Here is a 14,922-nt window from a genome sequence, read left to right as displayed (position 1 = left end):
TGCCGTGCTAGTTCGCCTTAGGATCATCGTATCTTTCAACTCCGAACTCTAAAATTCACATTCTTGGTGGCATTGGAAAGAAGACTCGACGACCTTTAATTCAATAGGTTGTGAGCCACCTAGATTTCCATCTTTCAAAAGATAGGGCCATTAGAAGTCGACCCCATACACGAACGCATCCTAACTTAGCCACGGCGAACCTTTTTGGGACTTAGCTCGGTCCTAGGGGTCCTCAATGACCCCACATCACCTCCAACGCTCTTTAATTTCTCAGGGACTCATCTTAACTCAAGCACATACTTCGAAATAAATACGATGGGCCCCACACGTGTACAAGGAAGGCCCGAATCTTAGGGGAAATTTTTTGAGGGGTGTTACACAAAGGGAGGCCGAAGAAGTATTGGAAAGAGGTGATTAGACATGATATGGCACAGTTGCAGCTCACCGAGGACATGATCTTAGATAGGAGGCTGTGGAGGACTCAGACTAAGATAGTGGGCTAGGTGGCCTATCTTTTCTCCATAGTAGTCGTAGTTGCGCTCATTTGTTTATTAACATTTGATTTTTGCATGTGATTACTGCTTATATTTGTTAGCCCAGTTTACTTTGGGTATCCTATTTTATCTATAGTAGTTAATGCTCCTTTATCCCCGATCTTTCCTATCCTGACTTTATCGCTCTCATTATTCATATTTTTATATTGTTTTCTATATGCTTGGCTCTACTGACCTATGTCTTGTTTTCCTTGTTTCTCCTCCTTTGTTCTTCTCTCTTAAGCCGAGGGTCTTTCGGAAACAGCCGCCCTACCTTTCAAAGTGGGAGTTAGGTCTGCGTACACTCTACCCTCCCCAGACCCCACATGGTGGGACTATACTAGGTTTGTTGTTGTTGTGGACAGTAGTAGCAACACATTATAACAGAGTTGTTTTTCCAGGAACCTTGAAATCCAGGAGCATCAAAAGTCATATTCGTAACAAGGAGGAACCTTTTCAGGTTATCTGCTAGTATTCCATTATTTTCAGGAAAATAAAGGTTATAGTCCACACTTCCAATTGCGGAACATGATGGCCCGCCTCAATTTGGTGGGCAAATAATAAGTATGAAATTTAAAGAAAGTTGAAACACTAATAAATTTAACTGATTATTCAAAATCAGCCATGCCCTTTGATGCATGAGATGGACCGTGTCATTCAATTAGTTATATGGAAAAGTCACAGAATCAAGGGGGCCTTACTTGAATTTTGATGGCCTGACAGCGAATGTGAAGAAACTCTTTCCTCATCTTCCAAGTTCAGAATCTATACTGGATTCTTGCAGCAGCTGCCAGCTGTTTCAGCATCTCATAGTTGCGGAAAGCATGCTGAATCTTCATAGCCGCAATTATACTACGTGTGTCCATCTCTGGATTTGAAGACTCTACTGCTTTTGTCCGCACTTTCAGTGCACGCTCCCTGAATGCAGACTGGATACGTGCAGCTGCGTCTGCAGCAGTACGATAAGCTGCTAAACTATCTTTCAGATTTAGCTCTTCCTCTGTGAAGTTCCTGGGGTTTATTGATTCAGTAGTCGTCTGGAGTGAACCACTGATATTTCCAGCTAATGTCATATCCTTAAATTGTGCAACTAAAGCCTTCTCAGCAAGATAAGCCCCCAAACCCTCATGACCATTTTTTGATGCAAGGTCAGAAGCAGTACATCCACCAAGGTTTTCTGAAGTGGGATCTGTGACCAAATTTGGTTTTGCTCCAGCAGATAAAAGAGTTGCAACCATTTTTTCCCTGACAGTCCAAATGCTCAAATTTAAACAACCTTATGCTTGAAATGACCAAAACAGTTAAAAATATAAGTTCCATGTTAGTTCTACTTTCTTTATCATTCATTGGTAATGGGTCAGACAGGTTGGTGAACAGAAGTTCAACTCAACACAACCAAAGGTGTAACGACTATTTTAAACAGTTTACATTAGCAAAAGAACCAAGAATAGAAAAGAGAGATTCAAACAATAGATAATTGCAACATTCCATAGCTGTAACTAAGGATACCTTCCATAAGATGCAGCCCAATGGAGAGCTGTCCATCCATATTTGTCTCGATAATCCAATGACAAACCGGACCAGGAAAATGGATATACAGCCCAAGTGTAACCTAGGATAGCACACAAATGGATAACTCCTTGACCTTGCTCGTCATGTTCTGAAATTTTACATCCTTCAACAATTCTTTCCAACAGCCATTCCTGTAATCTGGTTTTCAAAGAGAGCTCAAACAAGCAGTCTTTTGCATGTGGGACAGAGAATTTCTTGTCTTCAATTGATTTGATCAGACAGGCCCAATCATCAATAATGTGAGAACATCTTCCAGCAAATATTTTTGCATCTTTCAGCAAATCTTGAGGTATTTTGCTGGATAAAATATTAAGGCTCTTAGATGTAGAGAACAGCAGCTGAGCAAGTCTCATCTGAATTCTAAATTCATCCCAATCACATTTATTCCCCAAGGGTTCTGTCCAAACATGTACCAAAGGAGCTCGAAACTCAAAACTCATGACTTGACTAATAGGTTTATTACCATCGAAACTTAAATATATGTTTACCAGTCCAGGGGTTTGAGGAGAAACTATACAACGATATACCCCAGGTTGGAGAACTTCTGCAGGAAAACAAGAATCTCCACAAACACAATTCAAGCTAGAACTTTCCAGATGTGATTGTTCTCCATGAAAATGCCCAATGATAAAGATCTGTAATCATAGAGAAAAAGGTATAACTGCTAGATCATAGCTCAAAAGACATGTTTATCTTGACCATCTTGACCGTGGCAAAGAACTTGGCAAACTATAAGAATAATATCTAAAAGTTTAAAGAGGTAAAAACAAAAAAATCTCTGATAACTGAACACATCACATTCACAAAATAAGTCAATGGCCACAGTATGCTAACCTTGTTCTCCTTTTTCTCTTGAAAAGCTAACTAATCTTAATTCTCAACCTAAAATGTTATGTTATGTCAGGTCAGGTCAGGTCTAACAAAGCACTTATTTTCTATTAATGCAAAATGATATTGAACACATTTTTCTTGTTTCTTTAAGAATGAAAAAGGTAACACAAACACACGAAGAGTAATTAAGCTTCCTTTTTTCTGATATTATTGCTTGTGTTTTATCGAGTTTACTTAAAGCCAATATCATGACAGACAGCATTTTTCTTCTTGCATAGAGAACCATTGAATCAAGAAAGCACATGTGTGAAGAAAGGACCTTTGTTTCTTCAGTTGAAAAAGCCCACGCAGGCGAAATTTCTGTTATATTGAATATCTGCTCCCTTGCATATGATTGACCAGCTGACACTGAAGATTCGGGAGTTGGATCATCTGTGGATCCTGGAGAATCAGTGATAAGGTAGTTCATCCACCTTCCAAAGCTATCCTGAGTTTGAAGTCTATCCTTGTTCAGACTATCAAAGGAATCGTCTGTGCTTACTGTCATTACTCCAGACTCATTCTTCTCAAAACTTGAAGTCATTTGACCATCCACCGTCTGGAAGGTGATCTCATTTGAATTGTTAACTGTAGACATTCTCTAAAGAAAGGAGGAGACACCCTACAAGTACCAATATTAGTAGACAACTAAAAGAAAGGGGAAAAAAGAAGATATTACCGAGCAGCATTCAATTCAAAAGGAAGAAAGATAAAATTGGATGGAAGGTACTTGACAATTGCTAAGGATGGATTTAAAGCAGGAAGGTTAGATCCTTAAATGGTACATAGATACGCACAACATGATAAGTATACATATACACATGGTGTGTGAATTCATGAAATTAAATAATAAATGCACACTGCAAAGAATAAGTGGAAGATAATCTTATCCATATGTGTGCAAAACTGAAATTAAGAACACCATAACCTGAAAAAGGTAAAAAGAAAAAGTTGTGTGTTCAAGGGAGTAAACATATTATAGTACATGTGAGTTGCTTTAGAGGAAGACACCATTTTACTACTCTTAATTAGGTGTATCTCATTCCAAGTCACCACACTCCTGCACCAAGAGTTTTACTCTAGTTTCTTATAGTATATAGTTGGTTTTAAACTTCAATAAAACAGGATTCTGTTGGTTCTGATAATAACGATAAGATGGAAGATGCAGTATTGCTCATGCATGTTGGTGCAAAGCAAGACACTAAGAATTTCAATTTAAGTATCAAAATCCATTTGCCAATTTATTTGATCATACACTACATACAAGTAGTTCTGCATAACTCTCTACTTCTGATTTTAAGGTATACCCTAAGTTAGTTAATCTCAGATGAAGAGTATTTATTTTAGGAAATTAAGTAGTATAACATTTGTGGAGCTTGCTCTCTGGTGAACCATTTTTCCTTAAAATGACTCAATGGAAAAGGTTCCTCCCTAAAATATTATTACAACCACCAATGGAGAACTAAGAAATTATCCAAATCAAAAAATGCTACTTGCGTTGTCATTGATAGCATAAGATATGTGAAGATATGAATAGATCTTAACAGCAACATAGAGATGAAAATGATGAGAGAAAACTGTGTTGGTGGAGAATTACGCCAGTGAAGCAAGCTGTGGATATATCTACTCACATTGAGGCTGTACCCATTTAATTCACATAGATTGTGTTGTTCATACAACGTGTGCTGCACATTAGCAGTTTTGCCTCCTGCTGCAAAAGTTAGGTAAATACTTAATAAATAACTATTTTTATGAATGTAAATAATAAATAATGTCTATAAGGTACAAGCACAAATAATAACAGTATCTAGCATATACCTTGTTGAGTAGCAATTATCTTGTTAGGATCACCACCAGGTGCCAACAGCTCATCCCATTCAAGTGTGCTTATCTCGAGTAGTCTCTGTTCATGATTTTGGACGGTCATATCCCTGTTAGGTTCTGTCAATCAGTAGAAGACAGGACTTTAATCTAACCAATTTTGAATGAGAAAAAGAGGATTTGAACATATTCCGAGATTACAATTAGGTTCAAGCTCTAGTAGCATAAACAGAATAGGAGTACTATATTTTTGCACATACCTGAAACATTCTACAAGAAATATAACTCCATTTTCATCAAGAGAAACTTTTCTGTGTTTTTCTTTACAGCTGTGGCTTTGACCGAAGATTAATTACCTACTTTTAACATCAATAGGAGGTTCAGTTCAAGCTATGGACACTTTCATTAATATAAACTGCAAAAAGATATCATTTCTACAAAGTTAATTTGATAGTACCTAAATGTGCATGTCGTCTAGCGGAATATTGCTGATCAACTGCTGAATCAAGTTCTCCTGATAAAACCCAAGAAGTAGATAGATCAGCAGGATCAGACAATGCTGAACCAGAACTAACTGGGGAAGCTGGAGAACCCTGTGCAACTGTGTTGTTGGAGGAAACCTGTGATTGTCCAGCAAACATAGCCAATAACTGAATTAACACACACACTGTTTGCAATCCACATAACAACAACAACAACCCAGTGAAATCCAGAACGTGAGGTCTGGGGAGAATAAAGTCTGCGCAGACCTTAATTCTACCAAGGTAGGACGGCTGTTTCCGAGAGACCCTCGACTCAATAGAAGCATAAAAAGAGGTCAAATAAGGCTAAGAAGTTCAAAGCGATATGTGAAAGCAAATAACGAAAGCGACACAGATAAAATAGAGTAATCAAAGTACAGAAAGTAATAGATAATAACATAAATCAGAGCACAAGAAATTATAGTGCGCTAATGCGCCTACTAATACGGAAGAATAACGATACTATGTACTAGCCTTCTACCCTAATATGAGTCCTCCACACCCTTCTATCTAAGGTCATGTCCTCGGTAAGCTGTAACTGCGTCATGTCCTGTCTAATCACCTCTCCCCAATATTTCTTCGGCCTACCCCTACCTCTTCTGAAACCATCATGGTCAACCTCTCACACCTCCGCACTGGGGCATCTGCGTCTCTCCTCTTCACATGCCCAAACCATCTCAGTCGCATTTCCCGCATCTTTTCTTCCACCGAGGCCACTCCTACCTTGTCCCGAATAGCCTCATTTCTAATCTTGTCGCTCCTGGTATGCCCACATATCCATCTCAACATTCTCATCTCGGCAATTTTCATCTTTTGAACGTGAGAGACCTTAACTGGCCAACACTCCGCCCCATATAACATAGTCCGTCTAACCACCACTTTGTAAAACTTGCTCTTAAGTTGTGGTGGCACCTTCTTGTCACATAGCACACCGGAAATGAGCCTCCATTTCATCCACCCTGCCCCAATACGATGTGTGACATCATCGTCAATCTCTCCGCTGCCTTGCATGATAGACCCAAGGTACTTAAAACTACTTTTCTTTTGGATGGCCTGGTCACCAAGCCTACTTCCGCGCCAACCTCCTGAGGTGTCTCACTGAACTTGCACTCTAGGTACTCTATCTTGGTCCTACTCAGCTTAAACCCTTTAGACTCCAGGGTATGTCTCTAATCCTCCAGCTTAGCATTAACTCCGCTACGAGTCTTAACAATCAGGACTATGTCGTCCGCGAAAAGCATACACCATGGCACCTCACCTTGAATTTATCGCGTCAATCCATCCATCACCAAGGCAAATAAAAACAGACTAAGAGCTGATCATTGATGCAACCCCATCACAACTGGGAAGTGCTCTGAGTCCCCTCCTACTGTCCTTACCTTGGTTTTGGCACCCTCATACATGTCCTTGATCACCCTAATATACGCCACAAGTACACCTTTAGCCTCCAAACATCTTCATAGTATCTCTCATGGAACTTTATCGTAAGCCTTTTCTAGGTCGATGAATACCATATGCAAGTCCCTCTTCCTCTCCGTATATTGCTCCACCAGTCTTCTCATAAGATGAATGGTTTCTATAGTTGAGCGTCCCGACATAAATCCAAACTGGTTCTCTGAAATAGACACGCCTCTCATGAAATACAAGACAATCCTTTTATCATTTAACTAGGGTGAAGACAAAGACAAGCAGGGCCAAATTGTACAAACAACTGCTTGAAGATGGATAAAAACCCAAGCAATAATGCTCAAGATTTTTGGCTAAATCAATACCCCAATTAGATTCTAGGTCCCGAAGAGGCTAAACAGTATGAAACTTCCCGTTTTCCTCATCTACGCCGGAGTGATTCGCTTCTTCTTGACTATTAATCATCTTTTAGGAGTACAAATTCCACCATCCATTACAGAAACCCAACTTAAAAAAGCTCTAAATTCAACAAAATTCGAATTGTTGAATCAAATTCGAAAGCCCTAATTTTTGGGGAAAGGGGTTTATAGCAAAACTACAGTGCGACGTCGTTTAACTGACGTTTCAAATTTTTAGAATGAACTTTTCCCGCTCCAATGTGTATATATATATGTGGGCTTTATGTTGAAGAAATGAGATGGGCCAAAACAAAGCCCATTTGAAGTTTATTGGATCATGTCATTAGCCCAAACTTCTTTTTGGGGTTATCATTAGCCCAAAACATTTTGGCAAACTCAAATATGGAGAGGGGATTAATGAAAAGTTCCTTCCGCCGGCATTTATAGGAATAGGGAAGCGTGGTAACTGGTAATAATAAATATAGATGTCCAATCAAAAAACTCTTTTGAAATCTTCATCGAGCACAAATTATGCTTTAATATTGGCAAAAATGTCTTTTAAATTTTATACCAAACACAAACTTCAATTTTTAAAAAGTTTTTTTTCGAAAACCTCTTTTCAAAATCAGCAGATTTTGAAAGTTTAGCCAAACAGAATATAAGTATGTTTTTTTAAAAACTATAATCCAACTACAGTTGTTGTACGCTTATTATATGTTTTCGAATATAATTTATCCATCTAGCTAAAAATATTAAAGATTTCGTTATTAAACCACTTTAAAGAAACATTCTCAAAAAATACTATTTGTTTTTCATTTCACATGCCCAAGAGGTAAGTGTAAGATAACACGACAAAAACTACAAAAATGAAGATAATTATTTCTTTTTTATTTATTGAAGATATACAAACTTATTTACATCTTCATCATCCCTGGTTCATATGGGACACCAGTTTTTGTAACCCATCCATCAGTATTATCACGACCTTTAAGTACAACTCCTGGGGCAAATTTAGCAGTAACATCTTGTGGAGGGTTCTTAATGTAATTCTTCCAAGTTACTCTTTTATCAGTATTTGCACCTGGACCCCTATTTTGGTACTCAACAAAATATAAAGTCTCAAGTCCAAAGGTACCAGCCCATGGTGTCCATCCTTCAGGATCAATGAATCCATCAATTTGAGTTTGCATCACTATGGTCCTTGAGTACAACTTCGCTGGACGTCCGAGGAACGCCTTGTTGCGTGGTGGGTTGATGGCAACTAGAGCTGGCTCAGCTGTGATCGTGCAATTCTGTATGATAGTTGCACCTGTTTGAGCAGTAGTGAAAAAGTCAGAAATCCTAACAAGACGATTCAATTTTAAACTAAAGAAATTTTCGCATCCTCTCAAAAACCTCCCTCAAGTAAAGGGATTCAAAAACTAATATAAATGATATGACAGCATAGTGCACTAAGCTCTTGATGGTCACAATGTCTAGGAAAAGACGGACCTCATTGTGTCCACTTTATGCAATCTTTCATTGTATTTTTCACAAAGAGACTTCTACTCTGGCTCGAACTCGACTGGTACAAGATTTGAACTTTATGGGCTTAAGGGGCCATTGAACTCATAGACCTTTTGAGTTATTAGCTTCAAAATTTAATATTCATACAGATCTAGTAGATTTCTTAAACCCATATACACGATCCAAGCCAAAGTTACTAAATTAGATCAAACTAATAGCGCACACTATACATTTTACCCTAGAACTCGTGACCTCCTCGTCACCTGGTAATAGGCGTATCACTATCATGAAAGGTCTCATTATTTAAATTTATATCTGATTTTATCATTTTGCTTATTATCCATATAAATATAAACATTTAGTTTAGGAGACGCAATATCGTGTGACACTTAAGGGCAAAAGATATATCTCCCCCTGCACATCACAATAACTCTTACCATTGCGCCAAAGGCTCCATTTAGTTCAACTTTTTTTACACATATTTGTACAATTGTAATTTTTCGAAGAAGGAGATTTAATTCACTAACCTGTTCCGAATGGCTGGTTCCTTCCCTGAGCCGCGATTGTGATAGACTGTGTCTGCATCTCCTCAGGTTTTCTCGCGATTAACTTACAATTCTGGAACACAGCTAAAGCATCTCCGAAGATGAAATCGATGGTTCCTGAGATAGTACAATCACGGTAGAATTGTCTACCAACATGAGCCATAAGCGTTGATTGGTAACCATCAATTTGGCAATTATGGAAAACTGCCATTTCAGCTGAGACACGAAGTGCAACAGCTTCTTTTTTTAAAGGTCCTGCTGAGTTCTCGAATCCGATATCCTTAGCCATGAATCCATGTCCAGAGATGGCTACAAAAAAATTGCATCAAATATCAAACGTGTTATACGTAGTGGTGGAGTCAAGAGTTAGGACGGGTTATTGACATTTTATTTGATGGTCAGAGATGAACTGAAAGCTAGGAGTAGTTATAAGGGAGTGAAATCCCGATCTAATCTTATATTAAAGTTTCACAAGAATGATAGGATATGTTTAGAGTTGAGGTGAAGTATCTTTTGACGAAAAGATTCAATTGAACCCCTTTTGTGTCTCCGTTATAAAACTAAAACATAATAACCATTTTTCAGGGTTGTAATTGAAAAATATACACAAATTCATGACAATATTTTGTATTTCTCACTTGTTTAAGTTCGAAATCCAGGACATTTTCATGGTGTTTCCGCATCAGAAGAGGCTACTTTTGAACGAATTTTCAAACACTACTTATTTTCCAAAAATTGGTCGGGACACGTACAATTTTTACTAGCTCTACCCCATGCTTATATCATGGGCTAACTTTTGAGTTGAACTAGGGTCAAAATCTATTTTTTTTTTAAAAATGGGAAAGTAATTGATGTTTGGTTATATGCATATGAACATATAATTGAATTAAATGATCAATACTTACAAACAGTGGCAGTAAGGTAAATTGGGAGACCATCAAGATAATTTTTTTCGCCAGTAATTTTGGTCTTGTTTGAGCCTTCACCAATGAAAACAACATTGGTCATTGTATTGGCAACTTCAACATTTTCATTGTAAATACCAGCCTTGATGAAGATGACATAGGGCTGAGCATTGTTTGAGGGCACTGTTTTAAGAGCCTCATTGATTGATTTGTGTTGTCCACTACCATCTTGAGCCACCACAACATTGGGCTTAAGGGATGCAACTTGAAGGAGCCTTCGGTTGCCTGCAGAGACAGATTCAAAAATTATATTTCATAATTTCAACCTTTTAAGATTTTTAATCGATAAAATAATTTTGGTCATAGAAATAGAAAGACATGAATTGCATAAGAAGCTCTTTGGTTAATACATCGTGTGACTCAAAGCGTAGATGAGCGAGCAGAGCCAGAAAAAGAAAGAAGCTCATCATAGAGTAGTCGGCTAGAAGATCGCTAGCCTAAGAGAATACGACCTTTCTCATAAAGATGGTCCATTTCTCTTCTTGTTTTTTACTTCAACCTTTTTTAAGGATACAAAAGGCTAGAACTGGGGTCGTATAAGAAGGCTCAACATAGCCAACTATAGCAACCCCACACCCAACTCTAGCTCAAAAGCACCTCCACTCACTTTCCTTTTTTTGAATTAGCATAATTTTTTATTTCACCTTTTTAAGGTCCAGAAGGCTAGAGTCGGGTGTCCAGCCATGTAAAAAGGCACACCCTAGCCAACTAACTCCACACCCAACTCTACCTAATAAACACCCTCTACCATATTATTATTTTTTCAATTTTAGCCTAATATTACCTGCTTCGACGGTCAATAATCGTCTGTTAGTAATGCCTAGGTCTTGTAAGCCAGCCATTTGTTCCTCAAAGCTGCTAACAATGTCAAGGGCAATACTTGACAACTCGCTAGCATTTTTCAAGACATTCTTCATTTTCTCACCCGTATCACCAGTCGTGTTTGCGAATGCATCTATACAAGTATCCTCAAAAGTAACAGCAGAGCTAAGCCATGACCTAACATCATAAACATACTCCTTGATCAATTTATTAAGGTCAGTACTGTCAATTTTTGAAAATGATCTCTTGATCTCTTCGATCGAACGGTCAAGAACTTCATCACAAATTTTTAATGCATTCTTAGTCCTTGGATCATTTGCAGCTTCCTTGAATGGAGCAGAATTTTTAATTGAATTTGCAATTTCATTCATAGTACTATCAAATGCTGTTTTAATTAAATCCTTTAGATCGCTCGTATTTTTAGCTAATCCAAGCGATTTTTCGCATGTTTCTCTATATTGAGTCGGTTGACATATCGCTTGTACTGATTTGCTAGAAGTCGAAATTTCGCCTCCGTTAGAGGTTGAGTCATCATTCTTTTTTGTAAATGTAACAGCAGCACCAACAACACAAGCAACTAAAAGAACTGAAGCAATTCCAGCAATTGCTATTTTCTTTTTTCCAGCATCCGCCATTTTTCTAAATTTATTTGGGATTTTTGTTAATTATAATGAATGGATAGTTGTTTTTTCTTCAATTTTTAATTTTTTTTGTCCAAAGCAGAGCATTTGGGGATTTTTTAAACAAGATTTTGTAATTCCCCTGGGCTCCGCCAGTATACAGAAATTAAATTCGTATTTTAAAAATAGGGTACGTATTTATAATGCGAGTAAGACAAGAAATAATAAGAGAATTATCAGTTGATTCTGTTAAGAAATTTGTGGAAAATGGTTTGTTTGTTTATTTGGTTGGGATAGAATTCAGGTTTACCAATACTTATAATTGAATTTTTCTGTTTAATTTTTCAATTAACCATTTTTTTAACTCCACTAATTTATTTATTTTTAGCTTTTTTGTGGGTTAATTTGTTGTTTGTTTCTAACTAGTGACTATAATTTTTTTTCTTTTAAATATCTAGTTTATAGTTATTAAATTCTTCTATTCTTCTTAAATGTATTTTTTGTCCTACATTTCTCTATCTTTTATAGGCTCAATATGAAGAAATAAATGTTGAAAGAATTCACAATATATAAACGTGATTGAAAAATATTACGTATGCTTTTTGTCATAGAATTTCATTATCAGTAAAGAAAATATCCACCATTTAAAAAATTTGTGGGAAAAAAAAAAGACACATGCTTCCCGACATAAAGAAATTGTATGTATCCTGTGAAAAAAAAATTATATTATAGAATAATTAGTTATTACTATTATTGACTAGTGAATGTTTGTAATAACATGTAAGTAGAGGCGAACCCACATGTATAGGTGGGCGACACATGCACTTGTTAACTTTGGGGAAAATCATGTGTATGTATATATATATCTTGAGAAACTAATAGAAACTCAGATATAATTAACAATGCACTCATAGAGAGCATAAAAGTGTACTTGGGCCATTGGTATAAGCCAAAGCACCCGCCTGTGCGACTAGGGATCGATCCTGGTTGGAACCCTATTTCAATGTTGACCTCATGACCATCTAATAGAACAAACAAACCTTAACCATTGAGAAATCACACTCAATTGTTTTAAGAAAGTTAAAGTCTAGATATGGCTCAAATAATTTCTTCAAGAGCTTGGCTTGCATTAGAAGGAGTATGTCGTCTATTTTGACAGTCAAAGTGCAATAGACTTGAGCAAGAACTCTATGTACCATGCAAGGATGAAACACATATACGTGAGATATCATTGGATTCGAGAAAAGATAGAAGACAAATCTATGCAGGTTGAAAAGATCTCTACAAATAAGAATCCTGCAGATATGCTGACCAAAGTGGTAACAAGGGACAAGTTTGAATTGTGCAAAAAACTTGTTGGCATGATCTCTCTCTGAGAAGATGAAGATACTTCCTTCTGGTGCATAGGAATAGAGGGGGAGATTTGTGGGGTCCATCCCATGTGGTTTTTTTTATCAACAATTGTTGCTGCAATTATTATCAAAAGTGCAACTGAAATTTGTTAGTCAACAATTGTTGCTGCAATTGTTGTCAAAAAGTGCAGCTGAAATTGTAGCTCTTTCTTCCTCTATAAATTGAGAGTTTGTGATTTAGTTGAGATACACCAATTCACAAAGAGAAAATATCTAGAGAGTTGTGAGGTTTCCACAGATTATATATAAGAAAATAGTATGTGAAGAAAAATAGAGTGTGAACGATATTTTAGTAAGGTGGTAAATCAAAAGAGTACTATTCTTTTTGAGTGTGTAGTAGTCATTTTTGAGTATTGTACTCGTGACTACACGGTGTAAAATTTCTTACTATAGTGATATCAGTTGCTCCTCTTGGCCTGTGGTTTTTTCCTTATTTAAAAGGGTTTTCACGTAAAATTCTTGGTGTCATTATTTTTCCCATTTTATTTTTCTATTTTGCTCATATATATTTTTGTGTTAGTTTGATTTTTCCCAACTCATGAATAAGGCAAAATGATGATTCGGCGAATATATGCCATTTTTTGGCATCGAAAATTTAAACTTTTCAATAATTTATATTTTCTAAGCAACTAACACTTAATTTAGTGACTTTACTATTACAAAAATTAGTTTTATGACTTTAGTATTACCGATAATTAGTATAGCGACTTTACTAACACAAAAAATTGATTTATAACTTTAGTGTTATAAAAATTAATTAAGTTCAGTAACCATTACTAAAATTAACCCATTTATATTAGCCAATGAATCAAGCAACAACAACAACATACAATGTAGTCTTATAGGTGTAGTTTGGGGAGAGCCTGGTATATGTAGACTCGCAGACCTTAACTTCTTACCTTTATAACGATTGTTTCCAATACATCCTCGACTCAAATTGTGAAACTAACAAATTGATCATGTCTTGACTCATTTTGTGTGGACAGTGATATTGGCATACAGCAGGACAAAATACTTTTTCTATGCTTACTATGTCCTAAGAACTTTGGTTTCTATGGTTTGTGAAGGAAATGTTCACTCCTTTGCTCTTGCCTATGTGGTAAACAAAATATCATTTTGTGATTTGATAATATAAAACAAATTATACTGACAATATATATAACTTAATTCAGGCTGATGTTGTTCTAAAGGGCCGTCGTGCCTCAATCTTTGGAGTTCTATCAGGCATTGCCTCCTCTGCTTTTGTCTGTGGAAATCTCACTACTCGTTTTCTCTCCCCGGCTTCCACTTTCCAAGTAAGTCACACTCTTTTTATTTCGAGACGTCTTAAAACGTCTAATGCCATTTTAGTACTAATAATATTGTGATTTTACTTATATACACTAACACTATAACGAAACTTTTATACCGTCACTAGTTTTAACATGTTACAAAAGGTTAGTTACCTTATCTGTACATAGAAGTTAAACTCATAATAATATTGTATACGACTTTCAAGATTACAAATTCATCTAACATAAGTATTTATTTTTATTATGCTAAATTAAACTATTGTTACCAACAGGTTGCTGCAACAGTGGCAATAATAGCTCTTGTATAACAGATCAAATTTCCGTTATAGGAACAGAGGCAGTTTGTCTTTTGGAAAAAGCTCCAAAGAATAAATTCCAATTATTCAAGGAATTGCCTTCTTTCAATGATGTATTATATTTGTTCAGGAATAGGTGAGATTGTAAATTTACTCAAATTTTGTACCATCATATTATGTTGCTCGGACTCTTCAAAAATATATTGTTGCAACCCTGACAGATCCTTCAAAAATTCACTACTTTTGGTTTTGAAGGATCCAACATATATCTCATGATATTTTTGAAGAGTTTAAGCAACATAGCCTGTATATTGAATTTTTATTTTGTTTGGCTCTCCTATT

The 14,922-nt window shown here is 36.5% G+C and overlaps 1 protein-coding gene, 1 long non-coding RNA gene and 1 pseudogene across 2 annotated transcripts; 1 reads left to right on the top strand and 2 right to left on the bottom strand.

The window, feature by feature from the left end:
• Window positions 1–1,210: 1,210 nt before the first annotated feature.
• On the bottom strand, window positions 1,211–3,816 carry LOC129904627 (calmodulin-binding transcription activator 5-like; annotated as a pseudogene).
• A 4,176-nt stretch (window positions 3,817–7,992) lies between these two features.
• Window positions 7,993–11,694, bottom strand: LOC129904629 (pectinesterase-like). The gene is made up of 4 exons (XM_055980205.1): window positions 10,923–11,694; window positions 10,079–10,363; window positions 9,156–9,482; window positions 7,993–8,431 (listed from the first exon to the last, which is right to left on the bottom strand). Exons 1-4 carry the CDS (start codon window positions 11,593–11,595, stop codon window positions 8,037–8,039), a joined length of 1,680 nt encoding a protein of 559 aa, XP_055836180.1. The 5' UTR covers window positions 11,596–11,694; the 3' UTR covers window positions 7,993–8,036.
• On the top strand, window positions 11,094–14,684 carry LOC129904631 (uncharacterized). The gene is made up of 3 exons (XR_008770459.1): window positions 11,094–11,175; window positions 14,165–14,287; window positions 14,557–14,684. It is a non-coding gene; the product is annotated as an uncharacterized LOC129904631 (long non-coding RNA).
• The last annotated feature ends 238 nt before the right edge of the window (window positions 14,685–14,922 follow it).

The sequence above is a fragment of the Solanum dulcamara genome, chromosome 9 (genome assembly GCF_947179165.1).
Source record: "Solanum dulcamara chromosome 9, daSolDulc1.2, whole genome shotgun sequence".
Lineage (NCBI taxonomy): Eukaryota > Viridiplantae > Streptophyta > Magnoliopsida > Solanales > Solanaceae > Solanum > Solanum dulcamara.
The sequence above is the reverse complement of the archived record's forward strand: the minus strand, read 5'-3'. Positions and strand labels throughout refer to the sequence as shown.